This window comes from Eptatretus burgeri, chromosome 16 (assembly GCF_056783735.1).
Source record: "Eptatretus burgeri isolate ZD-2024b chromosome 16, Ebu_testis_v1, whole genome shotgun sequence".
Classification (NCBI taxonomy): Eukaryota; Metazoa; Chordata; class Myxini; order Myxiniformes; family Myxinidae; genus Eptatretus; species Eptatretus burgeri.
The window spans coordinates 10,785,549-10,803,636 of record NC_140976.1 but is presented as its reverse complement, the minus strand read 5'-3'; the positions used below and the strand labels follow the sequence as shown (position 1 = coordinate 10,803,636).

General features: G+C 42.6%; 1 protein-coding gene across 8 annotated transcripts in view; it reads right to left on the bottom strand.

Annotated features, from left to right (window-relative positions):
- Positions 1 to 18,088, bottom strand: part of LOC147010504 (lethal(3)malignant brain tumor-like protein 2) — a 76,243-nt gene that overhangs the window by 5,824 nt on the left and 52,331 nt on the right. For 6 of the 8 annotated variants that reach the window (XM_085860043.1, XM_085860045.1, XM_085860044.1 and 3 more), the window contains 10 exons: positions 16,950 to 17,098; positions 11,245 to 11,347; positions 10,815 to 10,894; positions 10,441 to 10,558; positions 8,153 to 8,284; positions 5,248 to 5,336; positions 2,685 to 2,958; positions 2,415 to 2,461; positions 2,162 to 2,263; positions 1,430 to 1,574 (listed from right to left, as the gene is read on the bottom strand). In XM_085860043.1, the coding sequence (XP_085716169.1) occupies positions 1,430 to 1,574; positions 2,162 to 2,263; positions 2,415 to 2,461; positions 2,685 to 2,958; positions 5,248 to 5,336; positions 8,153 to 8,284; positions 10,441 to 10,558; positions 10,815 to 10,894; positions 11,245 to 11,347; positions 16,950 to 17,098 (1,239 nt within the window). The remainder of the gene's footprint in view (positions 1 to 1,429; positions 1,575 to 2,161; positions 2,264 to 2,414; positions 2,462 to 2,684; positions 2,959 to 5,247; positions 5,337 to 8,152; positions 8,285 to 10,440; positions 10,559 to 10,814; positions 10,895 to 11,244; positions 11,348 to 16,949; positions 17,099 to 18,088) is intronic. The other 2 variants (XR_015052482.1, XM_085860049.1) reach the window with 1 other exon arrangement.

Sequence of the window (18,088 nt, the reverse complement as noted above, 5' to 3'; positions counted from 1 at the left end):
GTTTTATCATCCTACTTTCCATCCTTTCAGCTTTTACTGGGGACCCGTGAGCTGTTTAATGGCAACATCAACTCGTTTCAAATAATGGATGGCAATGCAAAGGAGAGTCGCAGCCATCAAAACTGCATTGACAACTATATACAACACGAAGCCCAAACATTTTTACAAATATACTCGACTCACTGGACAACAAAGATTTTGCTACTGGGATGTAAACATATGTTCGATATTAAATCGAGTACGCCGATTCTGAATCTGAAGTCAGAATTTTCCCAGCACGTCAGGATTCCGAGTTATGCATATGGTCCCATGACGAGCTTTCCCTGGTGGGTGATTTTGAGTGATCATAAATTATTACTTTTTGTAGTTTTTGGCTTCAATGATAGCAATACAACTGTTGTAGAATATTATTTCTCATTAAAAGAGCTTTATAATGCACTTTAAATTATCAAAAATGTATGAAAATTCACCAAGCTATTTGGATATATGAAAACTGACCAAGCCCCATATCCGAGAAGTGATGTGTGATCCCAAATTCAAAAATAAACTGAACCCACTCGAGTTTGCAGCATGGGAAGCATTTGTGTTAGTTGTGCAGAACTTTCTTGGTAACCATAAAGCTGAACAGTATGTGGAATTAGTGGACAACATGATAAAGGCCTATCAGCGAATGGGTTGGAGGATTTCTCGTAAAATGCACTTCTTGCATTCTCATCTTGATTTCTTCCCACCTAATCTGGGTGAGGTAAGCGATGAGCATGGCGAAAGGTTCCACCAAGACATTTCTGTCATGGAAACTCGGTATCAAGGCCAGTTCAACCCAAACATGATGGGTGATTACTGCTGGTTCCTACAACGGGAGACCAATTCCACACACAAGCGCAAGAGCAAGCATCTCACACACTTCTGAACCACGTCTGAACAGTGCCGACGATATTGAAAGGAAGTGTAAACTTGAAGTGTTGTTTCTGAATCACTCACAATGGGGTAGATTTCCCGATGAAGTTTACACCCTTCCCAAGATTAGCATGTTTTAATGTTTTATTAACTTCTTTTTCTGCAACATGTTTATGTTCTTGGTTTGTATACGACACATTATACACTGAGATCAATCATCATTATCTAAATGTGACGTGAAAATAATTACTAAGCACTGATATTAGATGTACAATGTGGTGATGTGCAATCATAAAGTATCTAAGAAAGCATGCTGGGTATCATTAATGCACACACATATTTTGAAAACCTGACGTGCTGGCTAAATTCTGATTACAGATTTGAAATCAGCGACCCAGGTTTAGCCAAGAACACCTGCATTTCCCTTAGTAGCAGACAAAAAGGTTTTTTTTTTGCCCAGTGAAAATTATTCACCATGATGACATAATGATAAAATTGAATGGTTAGAATGCACGTGAAGGAAGTTACACACCGAGAGGTGGAATGAGGGGGATTTTGTTGATTTGGCACCAGCCTGCAGGCAGTAGGCAGGCTGAGCTCGTGTGGTAGCAGAACAAGGTGTGTCCTTCACTGTAAGTGTCATTAGTCTGAATCACGATGTAACCGTCATGCAGTACCTTCACAGCGCACACATAGTTATGGGTACATACTGGTTAGTACCGATCGGTTTTGTCAGGCAGTCATGTTTGATGTATCATAAAAAGTGCTTCTTCATCATCTTCTGCACCCTTCACGTAAAATTTGCAGAATACTCTTCAAATGTATCACTTTTTTCTTCCCTTATTGCTTCATTTCTATCCAAAACAACTTTTTAGTTAAACTTTGAGAAGTGCAGAAACTTGACCGATTCATTTTAACTGAGACTACAATGAAGCACTATTTATCTCCCGAAAATGCCCACGCATTTCCTTTGGCCAAGAGATCTTCAATTATTGTTTATTAATCTCAATCAATGTCTTTATCCTTTCATGCTGGACGACAAATTTCAAAATATTCATTCCAACTAGTCAAACCAGGAGGGGTTCAGGGCAAAAGTATGATCAACCCAGAGAAATTTTTAGCACGACCGATGCTTTGCTACAAACCCGACAAGGATGGTGGACGTACTTGCGTAAAGTTGAGGGCACAGAGCACTTTACTAATGCGGATGTGCAATTGTGATGTGACCGGCCACCCTAATGGCATCTCAATAAAATTGGATTACCTTACTGACAGTTGCCACACAAATGTCTGACATGTTCAACGGGTGTACGGCTTCAAGTTTCATTCCAACCTTCCAACCGTCCTTGTGATCCTGCTGTTTTGGCTGTTCACCAAAACGGCACATACAGAGGTCTGGGTTACTACATAATCAATAAGTCAAATAATCAACTCGCTTGTTTTACATAGCTCGATGTACAACTGAAGACTGGCGAAAACCGAGCAGAACTTTAAAACTTAAGCAACCAGCACTTTACCTGATAAAAATCCTCAGCAGGGACGGCGTTCGAATAATCTGAGCTGTCTGTTTGCGGAAAGAGAGAAATTCAAATCAGGCAGAGGATGCATTCAGTACAATTTCTACATTTTAGGAATCCTCAGATTTCAACATCTCATATTACCAATCAGGTGGTTGAATAATTATTCCATTTCATTGTGCAATTTTTTCCCAAATACAAATGAGTTATCATTTAAAGTTTCTCACAAATCCTCAATCGACAAAATGACGACAGCTGCTTCTGCCTTACTATCATTCACGATGGGGTGTCCGACCCTGCGAGCCCAGCCGAGGGGATGGATAAGAGGACTCCAACAGTGACACCACGTTTGGCGCTTGCTGGAAATTTTTTGTGAAAGTCTCAGTTTTTCATTTGTGGAACCAAATTCGTTTTCGTACAGCAGGCAAATCCGCCCACCAACCACATCCAGTATGGAGGCAATGCGAACCTGGGAGATACAGGCCTTATCCACCACCTCAAGACGCATGCCAAGGCGTCCTTTCCAGCGCAACGATTCCAAAACCTGGAAGGAGGATGGCAGACATGTACAGAGAAATGTGTGCCTGTTGAGAATAAGACCCAGTAACTCTGGTTATACTTCAAACCCAACACCTCCAATACATGTTAAAAAAAAAAAAAAAAAACACAAGCCATTGTTAAATTAAATAAACTAACACACCCACCGAAGGTCGGCCCACCGAAGAGACAGTCTCCACATCAACCAGGAGGTGGGATTGCGGTCGAGCACAATAATAAAACCAAAACAGGCCCTTCCGACCAAATAAAGGCAACATGACATTAAATTGGAGGCAAAGTGGTACGCATGCACAGGTTTAATGTCATGTTGCCTTTATCCGATCAGAAGGGCCTGTTTTGGAGATGTATGTGGATTATATTAAAATGATATTAACCTCACATGTTGTCTTCTTTCAAAGTTAATGCAAGTTACAAACAACTCCAGAAAAGGTGTGACGTCTGCTCGAGCTTCTACATGGCACCAAACCCCCACATAGCCAGCCACGCCTCTCCTCTCACATCTAAAGTCAGGCTACTGTCTGGATTGGCCACCATGTATCTGTGCCAGCTCTGTTCTGTCTGGCAGGACACTCGACATTGGAGATGCTGCTTGAACTCACCCAACAATGTATGGAGGCCCTCAATATCAGTCATGAGATCAGAGCCCTCACTCGAGACACATCTCATGCTTTTGATACAGTGTGGCATACTGCCCTGCTCTCTAAACTCTCTGCCTATGGCATCCAAGGCCAACTCCACACATGGCTTACCAACTTCCTCTACTCTCATTGCCAATGTGTGGCTCTCAACAGAGTCCTTTCATCTCCTATCCTGCCAAGGCTGGAGTACCCCAAGACTGTGTTCTGGGCCCAGTCAGATTCCTGATCTTCAAAAATGATCTCTCCGACGAAAAAATCCCCTTTATCTATTTGCTGACTCCACCCTCTGCCACAACATCCCAGATCTATCAGACAAGCAGGCTGAAGTCTCTTCCCTCTCTTCAGAGCTTCACTAAATCACAAGCTGGTCAAATAGTTGGAATATGACTTTCAATTCTGCCAAATCTCACACTCTCACTTTCTCCGAAAGGACCATCTGGCCAACCATCCCATCTACTTTCTTAACAATCCTCTTGAGGAAGTTCAATCATTCAAACTCTTTGGGCAAACCACATTTCAAAGTTGGCTTCCAAAGCAGCTGCCAATTGGGCATCCTCCAATGCGCAAAGAACTTCCTTGGCACACCTGAACTCTGATACACCGTGATGGAGTTAATCTGCAGCGTGATGGAGTACTGCACTCTTCTAGGCTGGCTCCCCTGCCTCACATCTTGCTCAGCTTGAAACCATGAAAATCAAGGCTTTCAAGATTATTGAAATCTCCCATGATGAAGCTGTCTATGGTCCTATCACTTCACTATCACAGACAGGTCGGTGGTCTTTCTGTCTTCTTCCGCCTCATTTCTAGTCTTGCATTGTCTGGTATTTCCATGCTTTGTCCCCCCACTCAAGAAGGTTTCTGCAGGGCAAACACAGTCCACCATATAACCCCTTCTGGTGAAACTACCTAAATCCAGGATCACTACCAACCTCCACTCATTTATTCCTCTTCCCCTCCCCCCACCTATGGTGCCGACTTCCACAATTCTTCAATCTTCCCTCCAGGTCTTAGACAGCTGTTCACCACCATCTCAGATCATTCCCAATTCAAAACCATGATCTTTTCTACCCTCTTTCACCTCAATCTCACCCTAATCCCCACTCTTTCCAAATTTCCAGGTTTCCTTCCTTGGAGTTTCATTCTGTATCCATCTTGTCCACCCCATGCGTCCTCCTCGACCCCTCATTCCTCCCCACACCCATTGTTTGTCCAAATCTCCCTCTATCTTGGTCTTCAACTCTGCTGTTGGCATTTCCCCCCTCTCTCCACTGCTCCTTTTGCATCCTGCTTTTGTCTGTTACGTCCTGATCCATTTTGTGTACAAGCCTCGACTAGACACTAGACTAGACTTCTTCCACAAGCCTAAACTTTGGGTACAAAAAAAAAAAAATCTCCCAAAAGGTTTGAAACATGCTAAAACCAAAAATAATTATTCTTTTCACCCTAATTTCTGTCCGATTACATGGATCAGAGACACCTTTGGAGTGTATAGTGTATATTTTTCAGAAAAACAAAATGTTCTGACAAAGTCCACAATTGCTTCAGTAATTGAATTAATAACATAAATTACACTTTGACTTTGTGTTGGAAACGCATGAACTGTATCCAAGTGAGTTGCTACAGTTACCAAGCAATACCTTGGTGTGGAAAACTGCAGGAAGGGTGTATGAACCCGAAAGCCGTTGCACCATGAAAGAGTTCCAGTCACTCTGAGTGTGCTGGATGCCTTGAGAAAGACAGGAAGAGAAGAAGAAAAAAAATTCGATCAAGTGGGAACATGAAGTCACGTGCTGTTTTAACTGCATTTGTGAATAGTGAGCAACCAAGTAGTGGTGATTGACAGGAATAACTGAAGCCTTTTCCATACTTGCCATATTCTTGGTATTTCTTCTTTCAGTTGCACACAATGATAAAACAAAAACAGGCCCTTCTGACCCAATAAATGCAACATGACATTAAATCGGAGGTGAAGTGGCATGCATGCACAGGTTTAATGTCATTTTGCCTTTATCGGATAGGAAGGGCCTGTTTTGGGGATATACATCACACACCTGTGCACATGTATGTGGATTATTTTTTAAATGATATTAACCTCACATGTTGTCTTCTTTCAAAGTTGATAATTCTCCACAAACAACTCTGGAAAAGGTGTGAAGTCTGCTCGGGCTTCAGAGAAATATTTTCCTGAGGCGAGTAATTTCTGATTCTGATATACAGTACCAGACTGTTAAAGAGCGTCGGTGCTGCTGAAGCAGTTTCTTGGCAAGGGTTATGCTGGGTGGTTTGCCATTGCCTTCCCAGCAGTAGTTGCAGCAGGAATTTGTAATTTGTTCAGTTTTGGCGACAGCTCGCATACGCTTCACGGAAGAGTCTGTGAGATCTTTAATGTCCACCTACTGTCGGAAGATGGGGCACCCAGTTTAACGTCTTTCCGAAGGGTATCACACACATTGATGAATCACCCTGCCTGTGAAACACCGGTATGACATTTTATTTCTGGGTTGGGATTCAAATCCAGGCTAGACAGCTTCAAGGTGAGTGCGCTAATGACTTGTCTGGCTGCCAGGATGGTGTACCTAGGCCATCCTTCCAGCCAGGCTGGTCATTATCATTGCAAATCTATATATTAAAGTAGCTGGATTCCGACATCAATCTGTCCGTCATGCTCTTTTACGTGTGCTACGTCATTACGTCAAGCTCTACCGACGTGCACGGCATCCCGGCATCCAGCATGCAATCCATCCAATCACTTCGCTGACAGAAAGTGAACAACACAACCCACATATTTGACTCTATCCAACCACATGACTATTTGATATCCATAAGCAAAGGGCTGAAAGCCAGATTTATTAAGATGGCGGTGTTGCGAGACGGTGTTATGTCTCGCACTGGTGTATTAGTCATGACTCAATAAGGCCTAAGTCACATTTGCCACGGCGGCCGTGGGGTCTCCAAAATCTACGGCCACCAGCAATTATACGGCGGCCGCAGTATTTCCACGGTCACACAATGTAGCAGTCACATATGTTATTATTTTTCGGGAAGCCGCACGGAATATTTAGAAATTGTGGAGACCGAAAACGTGGGGTTGCCGTACGGTCTTTGATTTGATGTCGCACGGTGACCTTAAGGGGGCCCTGCGGCGGCCATATAATTTTCAAGGCAGACGCAAGGTAGCCTCAAGGTGCCTGCAAGGCGACCGCAGGGGGGCCCTAAGGCAAACGTGCGGCCAGACGGACGATAACGAGTGGGTTCATTTTTTATCAGTATTTTTTTTTCAGCTTGTCGAATTGCTACGGCGAACGTAGAAATGAAAAAAGTTATAACTCCGCGTTATAATTCCACAGCGACCTTACGGCCTGTAAAATATAGCCAAACGGTGTAGGGCCACTCTGAGGCCACCGCAGAAACTCTGCGGCCACCGTACGCTTCTGTCAATTCAGAGGGCGTACGGCCGCCGTATCCTCGCCGTAGAGCAAATGTGACTAAGGCCTAAGAATTGCATTTTGCGACTTGGAAAAAATAAATAAAATGAAAACAATGTCACCCTGCTCTTGCCAAAAGGTGACCACGTGTGACTTCTTTAAGGTCACACTGAGGTGAACAGAGCTGCTATCCACCAGGAGCGACTCCTTGAGGAATATCTGCCTACAAGAGATTCCGATGAGAATCGTTCTACAGAGTAACCATGAAAAATATGCGTTTGCCTCATAACATCACCAAATGACGTCATAATGTCTCAAGCTTGACATATCTAGAAAGCACTCATCGAGGCGTTCAATTTGAGGTACGACATGATATGGTTCCTAAAACTTGAAAATTTGACCTTGGGGTCAAATATGTTTGACCTCAGGCGCTAACCATGAAGGTCAAGGCCAATCGCCACAAAAAATTAATCAGCTGAGCGCCAGACCATGAACTATATTCCCATGAAGTTTGAAGACGATCCGATCAAAATTACTCAAAAAATAAGGGCTTCGTCAACTCCCCTGATTTGCGACAAAGTGACCTTGACCTTTGACCTTGACCTTCAAAATTTTGTGCACTGAAAGGGACCTCTATAGGCCTCTGATATGCGAAGTTACAAAAATTTCCAATGATAACTGTGCTCTGCAGAATTTTTTATACATGATTACAGACAAAAAAAAAACAAAAAAACATACAAGCTGACTAACATATCTTGCAAAAACTTCGTTTTGGCAAGATAATAAAAATGAAATAATTTATTTAAAAACCACACAACTTATGATACCTGGGGACATAAAACAAATTCATAATATTGTTTTTGGGTGAGTAAGTGTGCGTATTACTAAAATTAACAATGGGTTGTTCGCAGTAAACAAAATATTTCTGGAATAATACAAAAAAAATTGCAAATATTGCCAGTCAATAAACTGTATTACTTTACTGTAACATACTGTACAAAAATTGTGTCATTCAACTACTCTCAGCAAAGTGATGGATTCAATGCTAGTATATGAAAAAAGAAGAGAATGTGTCATTAAAAAAAGAACAAATAAAACCAAAAACAAATCGATGTACTTGCAGGTGGTGCCAATATCCATCGTTGCACGTTGCTCCAGCTTACAGGGTGCACACTAAGGGTACATATATTGCTCCAGAAATCTTGAGAATCGTCCTGCATGCCCTCATATCGTAGCAGCACATAGTACCCTGCACACCACATGATCAGAAATAAGCAAGGTGCTCAAATTATGGATGAATATCTGTTAAACTACACTTCAATTCATAACTTTGAGTTCAACTGGATAGTTTTCGGGTGACAGCCACACTGACAAACCAAGATCTCAACTTCCCTTAAAGCTAATGCTGTATTACTTCTCTGGATTTCAGACCCAATTAAATGTGCAATAAACGGTGTGGAAATTGAATGGTGTTACTATGTCCTGGTAGTATAGTTCTTGCATTTTCTAAAACTGCTGTTATCACATTGTGCAAATGCAGAGGAAGACCCTCAGGTTAGTGTGCCTGAGGGGTTTGGAAGTGGCGAAGCTCCCTCAAAAAGTGACCACCCTAGATCCTTCCATAAATAGAAATGCATCTTTCCTGTCTCCTTGATGTTATTCTTTCCATTCCTTTTGTCTTTGTAAATTTATTGGTGTGGGAATGACTTCTGGAGGTAACTTTGCATCGTAGATTGTAGTGTAGTTATCTCCTATATTATATGTGTTAGTGGAAGCGTGAGGTAAATAAATTGTGATGCAAGATATGCGTCGTTTTATGCGTAGAAAGCTGCCGTCTTTTCTTTCCTCATGTGTGGGTCTAAACCATCATCCTTTGATACCTTTTCTAATGCTCTCACCTTTGTATTTTGTCTTTTATGTTACATTGGGCGCTAGTTTTGGTACGATCAGCGAAAAAAGGCACATCCCTGCCATATTGATTGAACTTGCGTGAAGCATAACATAATGCCTTGATTGACGGCCGGAATACTACTAAGAGCAGGGCAACCAAAGTGGAGATATGTCACAGGGTGGAGCACACCAGAGAGGATAAAGGTGGGGGCAACCAGGGACAAGAAAAGTGAGACTTTGGACTTCAGTGAGAGGCTGTGCAGGTTTTGTGCATGGTCGGCACAACAGACACATCCCTTCTGCTGGGCGCTTCCCCACCAAGATACCTACAACCAAGTCTGCCAATCCCCACCAAGACACCTACAACATGGCACAAATGGCTTGAGCTCCCAAGTCCTGGACGTTTGGACCATGCCTTCCAGGACAATCAAGCCGTGTCAAGGTTCCTCCACGTTGCACTCAGTGTATTTCCATCTTGTCCTTTCTATCTCGTGTCGTGTGAAAGGCCTTAAGGAATAGTTTAAGGAATCTACCCTTCATTTATTGGCTCGTGGTCACATACTTGGGTTTTTGAGGTTTATTAATTGTATTGCTTTTTTTTATTTTTTATTTTTTTATTTTTTTTTTTATTTTTTTTTTTAAATCGCCGCATTGTGTGCCAATACATTTTGAAACCACTTTGTCTCGGAGTGCATTCAAAATTTGCCGATCACGATTAGAATTATACATGTCCATTAAAGAACAGATTGAGTTTGGGCGATTCGTGCTCAGAATGAGACCGTGCCTGCACCAAGCGGCTCCGCTCATTCACTATTAAAGAACGGGCATACACCACCAATCAGCATGATGAATTGACTGGCTCGGTGGTTCCATTAGGTTCGGTATTGTGGTGGACAGGCTCGTGATCAGACCCAGAACGAACAAATCGGTTGGCCATCATGACCACTGACGAGATTCGAACTGAGCAACTGGAAGAACCGGAGTGCTGCAACATTATTTATGCAGGGATAAACAGAAGCCACAATAGAAAGATGATCGACACTGTAATTTTTCTTTTCTGTGTATCTCATTTCTCATTCAACAAGTGTCAAAGACAAGAACACAACTTTGATTTCTGTGCAAGCTAATAAACTCTTTGGAGATTTACATAACACCCTAATTTCAATGAGGATCCAAAGTTACATGGATTCCAAAATGTCATCCAACTCAAGCGCAAATGATTACCGATAAGGTCTAAATCAAACGACAGTTTAAAAAAGGTGTGCTCACTGGTTTGGGAAGCAAAAAAACACTGACATTTAGGTCGTTCTCGCTATGTTGGAGCAAGAGCATGCTTTTGTCACTCCTTACTTGATAAAATCCCATCGTTTGAATCGTCAGTTGACGCAGACAGACAATTGCCTTGACAAAGTCTAGTATTCCTCTAAAGATGATTAAGCAGTGAAAATATAACAAGCATAAAACAACAACAATAATAATAATAATATTAATATCATCAAAGAATCCAGGGTTTACCAAAGATATTTATGACTGTGGCAAACCAATAGGTCCTGTCTGATTGATGGCAATCTCTGTTCAAAACCTCGACCTTCATTCCAACCTTCACGTCTTTCCAATGATTAGCCATTGGTGCCTGGGAGGCAAGACAGGAAAAGTGAAGACCAACCAGCATGTGCTTAAACACTTCAAAAGTAACTGCAAACTGTAAGAAAATTTTATTTTGCACATTATGCCTCCATAAATCAGCCTGAAACCCTCCCTATTGACATGATTACATTTCCCTGATGACAACTGAAAGGACAATAATGTACATACTACTCCCAAAAGCCAGCATGGTACCCTGTTCACATCAAAAATTACACCCTCCCACACCCACGGCCCAGCCTCACATGCGGCAAGGCATTCACGGAGGAGGTGACACAGTTATTATTCTTGAGGTATGTTGGCCAGTTAAAAACCTTGCATGACCCTGGAAAGGGAGGGACACAGGGTCAATAGGGCATGAAAACATCTTGGTGGCAATGTACAAAGAATACCAACTCCAAATATTAAGAGTGGAAGAAAAAACATTCGATGCTAAATGATTGAAAACAGCAGATGAAATGGATCATGTATGGCCAAAGGAATTATGAGAAAACACCAGAACTTGGTTTTCTGTTACTTTGTCAGCTACCTGCTGAAATCAGCCAAGCCACTCCAGTTTGTCCAATACCTTTGTTTTCTGCAGATCCTTCATCCTAAGTAATTGTTCAATCATTTGCATGAGTTTCAACTGCATGAAAATTGTGAGAATTTTAAACAAAACAAAAAACAACGTACATTCAGTGTTCCGTGGTCTAACTGACTTGTTCGGACTTAAGAGATTCTGCCTTGCATCCATTTTGTTGAAATTCAGCTTGGTTGGCTTAATAGGTTTCTTTACCTATGGATGGTGGGGATAAAAAACAAAATGCAATTGAATATGAACTTGAGCAAATATATCTTGCTGATCCCCCACCATTTACCTTTTGCTATTTGGTTCATGCAATATATATATATATATATATATATATATATATATATATATATATATATATATATATATATATATATATATATATATATATACATACACACACACATATATATTCAACTGAAACTTGGCATATATACATGTATTGCGAGTTGGTTTAGGGCTTTGATTTTGTTTCTTGGAGAAAAGTATGTTTTCAGGATCGGCCTCATTCTACACAGGTCTTCTTTAGTAATTGTTTTGCACATTTGTTTGTGATATATTTGGTGGCCCTCTTCTACCACTATGCATTTGTATTATGCTTCATTGTCTAGCTCCTGTATTGTTGTATTTGTGTCAATGTTTATGTTTTCCATTTTTGTTGGTCTATCTTGTATGAATGTGCACTTGGTTTTAAAGGGTCTTAAAGGTAAAAGGGGTCTTAAGAGTCTTGTAGGTCTTCTGGGTCTTCAAAGGTCAAAGGGGTCTCAGTAGTCTCAAGGGTCAAAAGGTACATCCCAAAAGTATATAGTGGACGTACATGTGTGAAGTCAGGGTGAAAGTGATGTTCCAACAGCATGTAATTAATAGACATAGCCACACGGCTTCCCGGCTTCACAGACGGATAGACTGTTTTTCATTTGTATCAATAAGTCAGTAGACTTCTCATTTTGGGATGGCCCGGACACTCCAATAGCTCAATACAACACAAAATCCTCAAAAATAAATAAATAAATAAATAAATAAATCGACCAGGATAGAACTTATTAGCCTATAAATTACCAACCAGTCATCTGCGGATAATTATCCATCCAATAACACTCATTAAACCTTCGGATATCATCGCTGAACAAGAAAAACGAAAGACCCAAAAGTGCACATTTGTAATTCTTATTAGTCCCCGACCGGTTTCACCAGAAGGGACGAAGGGTTTGCTCTATGTCTGTCCATCCGCCTGTCCCACCTGTGGTTTTTCAGACTTTTTCCCCATACCCTTTCACATATTCAACTGAAACTTGGTAAATGGCTTTAATATCACATATGGGTCAGTGGTCATCTAGCCCGACTCCACCCCAATAAAATCATGCGCCACCACTGCATGAAGCAACACAGATCGGCAAGCCTCAGGCCTTAGGCCTTAGGCCTGAGTGTTAGTCTATGGCCCAGTGCAATTGGAATGATCCCAGGTACATCATCACAATGTATTATATGTGCACATAAGCTGTACGCACGTTTTTACTTCATGCAAGTACATCGGGTTATTTTTTAAATGAAAGAGGCAAAGACCAGAAACGAACGAAACATGGTGGGTTAGACAGGTTCTTCTGCATTTTGTTCCAGTATCGGCTTGAATGTGTATTACAGCAAACAAATTTTTATCTCTGGTTTGTTGTCCCAGTTGTTAGTTTCTTTATTGGTTTCTAGTCGATGAAAGATATCAGTAAATGAAAATCGATTTTCTTTTTATTTTGCCAAATAGACCTAAACACGGTGGGGTATAGCCGTATAGGGTTTCTTCTTCTTCATTGAGACAGGTAGGGGACATGTACAGCAGGCCCACCCGGAACGCAGGTTTCCGCATCGTGGTTTCGCTTAATCATGGTTGAATTATTGTGGTAAAATGTGCTGATAGCAGCATGGGTCCCTTGCTCTATCGCAGTCTGGCATGGAGGAGTACACAACCATAGCTGCATTGTGGCTGTACTTGGAAAAATTTAGGGTAAAAGTTGACAAGGCCCAAAAAACCTTTGCAGCTTGCTCTGAGATGATGGTAATGGGAAATCCCAAATAATCCATATCTTCTCCTCGAGAAGACGAATGCCTGATTGGATAAAAGTGGCCGAGGAAATTCAACTCCGGAAGGCCGAATATGCTCTTTGTGGGATTGATAACGATGCCAAAGTCCTGAAAACAGATGCAGAGGAGATGTAGGTGTTCCTGATGTTTTTATGCGGCTGTACTGGCGATTAAATTATCATTTACATACAAGTGTAACCCCCAGAGCACTTGAGGGCAAGTACTCTGCAAGTAAAAATATAACAGTAAAACAGAATGTAACTGGTTTAGGGAACCTAGCTTAGATGACCTGGCAGGAGTGTCAGTACCAAAGTCAGGTCAGTCTTTTAGGATTGCCACTGGTAACATGTAACCCAGCGCGACCTGCCACATGGTCAGGTTGTCGGAGACTAAACCGACACCTCTCACTGGCTTGCAAGTGGGAAGGGTGACTGACATCCTGCCAGGAGTAAAAACAAATAAATAAATATAAAAAAGATGGATGAGCTCCCTTCGGGAGCCAACGGCCATCTAGTAAGGTGATGGTGTCTCCCCAAAAAACACCTACATGGATTGGACTGGTTTGTGGCAACTCAGGTAGCCGAGGGGGGTAGTGGAACCATTGATGTTAGGCGGATGAGCAGGTTCTGCATGTGAGCCATTGGCAACCATCAAAAGACAGCTGAGCTAGTATTTAGCAAAAGGCAACCAGAGCTACACACGTGGGGAAGAAGGTGGGTACACGCGTCGCTGAAGCTGTGGAAAGGATGTTCCTTGTCCGGTGGATGACATCGCAGTCTATTTCGTCACAATCACTTTTGTACCATTTTCATGGTACAAGCGGGGATTGATGTGTTGTCTCTGCATATTTGGAAAAAAAAGGAAAAGAAATGGAAGAGCGAGAGTTGATCAGTCGTCCATATGCTGAACCCCGAACCAGAAGTCACATAATAAAGATATACTTCAGATGACAAGGCAGTTGAAAACAACTGGTCGCTTGAGCCTCCGCTGGTGATCGCCATCTCCTGCACAATGCCAGGCAATCAGGCATTTTCCATTCATGTACATGGAGGAAGGACGACAATCCAGACCTTTGTTTTCAGACCTCTCCAGAGATGGCAATGGACACCATTTTCACGCATCATGATCCTTCCACACAGCCAACACTGACCAGCATTAATCTGCAATGGAATAGAAGTTCCCTCGATTTCATCCAAACCTTAGGCCCGCTGGAATTTTTGGAAAGCCAACTTGAAGGCTTTCACAACAGAAGTTGAGGACCAGAGCACCAGGTTAACTCTCAACAAGAGCTATAGCAGCTTCTGCAAGATCCTGATAGATGCAGCCAAAAAACAGCATCCTCGGTGGTTTTAGCAAATGCTACACACCTTGTTAGTTGCCAGAAACTGACCAACTCCTCCAACACAATGAAGATTCTGGGAATCCAGACGTTGCATCTGAGCTCTTGGTATCTCTGGACATGGCCCGATGACAAAGATGGCAGGAGATTGTTGAGGAGTTTGATTTCACTCATTCAAGTAGAAAGGCATGGAACCTACCAAGCCATCTTGGAGCTGCTTTACCTGCTCTATGTCAACCTCCAAAACTATCAGATAATGCTGTTGCTTCTAAGCTGTTCCTAAACTCGAAAGTTTCCTCAACTAAGGAGGCTCACTGTGAAGCCCGAAAGGAACTTTCCAAGACAATTTCATCATCTCCTATGACATCGCTGCTTTCTCCCCCCTCCACCAGGGCTGACATTGACATGGGCCTTTCCTCCACCAAAGCAAGGGAAGCGGCAGGAATTGATGGCATCTATCCTGAATGCTGAAGAACGTGGGACCTCACGGACATGATTGGTTGGCTTCTCTTTTCACTAACATCGATGCAACTGGAGTCATTCCATAAACCTGGAGTCATACCATCATCCTGGAGAGAGGCTAAAGTCATTGCCATCCTGAAGCCAGGGAAACCTGCTGCTGACCCATCTAGCTATTGGCTTAAGCTAATAGTTGTTTGAGCGTGTCCTGGCCAGACTCTCCACTGATAGAGGCCAACCTTCCCAAGGTACAAGCCGACTTCAGACCTGGTAGGAGCTGTGTTGATCAAGTACTTGCACTTACCACCCACATTGAGGCTGGCTACCAACATGCACTCAAGACAGGTGTTGCACTAATTGACCTTTCATCAGCATATGATAAGGTATGGCAACATGGTCTTCTGCTGAAAGCTGCCAGACTTTTAAAGTGCAAAGCCACAATGCATGTCCTTTCTTCAATGCTTAGCAATCGAAGATAAATGGTTTCACTTAGAGAGCAAACAAGCTCCATAAGGACTGTTTAATGATGGTCTTCCACAAGGGTGTCCGTCTTAGCTCCAAAACACTTCAACATATATGTGAGCAACATGCCTTGTACCACCTCCAGAAAGTTTGCCTGTGCTGATGATCAAGCCCTTGCTACCCAAGCAATCAACCTTGAAGATCTCAGCAATACCCTGTCCCAGGACGTAAAGGTAATGGAGAAATACTTCATCCACTGGGGCCTCTGCCCAAACCCAACTTAGACTACAGTTACCACTTTCCATCTCAGCAGCAGAATGGTGAACAGCAAGCTCCAGGTTTGCTTTTGGAGCAAACCAGTCAAGAATGAACCGTTCCCCAAATAACTTGGAGTCACCCTTGATCGCAGTCTCATGTTAAACGGGTCATAGAAAAGATCAAGACCAGTGTAAACATCATCCAGAAACTAGCAGGCACTAGCTGGGGATCAAGTGCACACACTCTTCGCACTGTTCGCCTTGCTCTTGGATACTCTGCAGCGGAATACTGTTCTCCTGTTTGGGCAGAGAGCAGCCAAACAAAACACTTGGACACTCTCCTGAAAACACTGATGCAGATAATCAGCAGTGCACTGAAATCAACACCCATGAAGTAGCTTCCAGTCCTGTCTAACACCCCAACCCCTGATGTGCACCAGAAGGCAAGAATGCTGAGAGTGAGAGCATCAAAGTCAACCGGAGCTTCCAATCCATGAAGACCTGTATAATCTACCAAATAAGCAACAAGTCACGCAAACGTTACATGGGGCTCTGCAAATGTTTTGAGTGATACACGGTTTAACACAAAGGACAAGAGGCAGAGTCTCTGGACAGAATAAAACATTGCTAACAAAGAACTAGTGAGTGATACAATAGAAGAGCCTACAGGTTTCAAACTCTCCTGGAAATAATGGTCTGTGCTCAACAGAAACTGTACTCTCTATGCAAGGACATCACACCACCTCGAAAATGGAATTTCAAAGAAAGCCCAGCATGTGACTGTGGTCACCCAGATCAGACAATTCATCACATTGTGAATGAGTCACCCAAATAAAGTTGCCGAAGGATTAAGGGCAATCCACGTAACAGACAGTGCTGTGACTTGGCTGCCCAACTAAGACTTAGATCTGTGATTTGTCATACGCAAGATGAGATTGTGCCATGAAACAGAAAATTCAAGAGAAATGGCAAACTTCATACGAGTTGCTCAAGACATTCATCAGGAATTTCTGGTTGGGGAAAATCACCTGTGCATGAACATGCTAATATAAATCAGGCATCAGTTAACTTTTTGGATTCAGTGCATTTCAAGGGGGTGGTGGTGGTGGGAGGGGGAGGGGGGGAATAACACTCTCACTCTGCAACAGCAAAAGATGAGCTCAACAGAATAAAAATGAAATAAAATAAATTGGACAGCGAAAACTGAACGCAACTCCACCTGAGAGGTGTGAGGGAATGACATCAGTTTGTTGGGTTTGGGAGCAAAACTTGAGGAGAAACCACGACTGCACGAAGCAGAGCAGAACCGCTTGGTACGCGAGTAGAAATCCAGGCGGGAACCAGGAATTCCACACATCTCACAGACAGCTGGGAATGGGAAAGAGGAAAAGTGGGTCAAGAAATGTATGACACAAAATAATTAATTAATTAATCAATGAATGAAATAAACAATAAATAAACAAATAAATAAATAAATAAAACCTTTGCCTCATAATATATAAACCAGGTGTAATGGTGAGAGCAACAGCTCATTTTATTCTGAAATAATCAGAATCACAACAATTGAACAAAGGTGGAGGAGGCCAATTAACTTGATGTGTGATTTTGAAGGTGATCGGTTACACCTGAGGGTGGACACTTATCCAAGCAAGATATTCTCGTTTTGTTTTGTTGCGGTTTTATAAACCGCATGCTGAAATCGAAACGCACACAGTACGTAGACTTTTAGAATAGTTATCTCATGAATGAATGTTAAGATTAGCGCCTTCCCTAGCGGGGTTATTATGTAATTAAATGCGTTGGGTTGGGTGTTTAATGCCGCCTGTCAACCTGTTGGGAGAATAGAGACAACAGCGCGTGATGACGTGTACCATGACAGCCGTCATCACAGGGCGTGCGTGTTTTACTGCCCTAGCATTCAATGTGTGCTATGTACACCAGCATTCTGGAATGTGCGCCAAATTCTCGAATTCCCATTCACTGTTTAAAGTCCCACAGACTTCGTTTGTCTGTCTGTCTGTCCGTCTGTCTGTATCTCTCTCTCTCTTTCTTCTTTTGCCTTGCCTCAAGCCATCGGGATCCTTGTCGTGGCACGTGCTTGTTCTCTCTCTGCATGGGTCATCGCACTCATTTCTTCCCTGGTTCTGTATGCGTTGATTCGTGCTCCCGCCAAAGCTGGTGGACCCTCGGTGTCGGGGACATTTCGGAGAGCGGTACCAAGTTGGGGGAGGGTGATGGTGACATATGTACCAGTCCCAATTTGTCTCCCTGTGTGCATGTGGTCTGATGGGTACCCTGTTTTGTTAACCGGTAGGTAAGGCATAGGTAAGGTCTGCAACTTGTACATTTGCTTTCCTT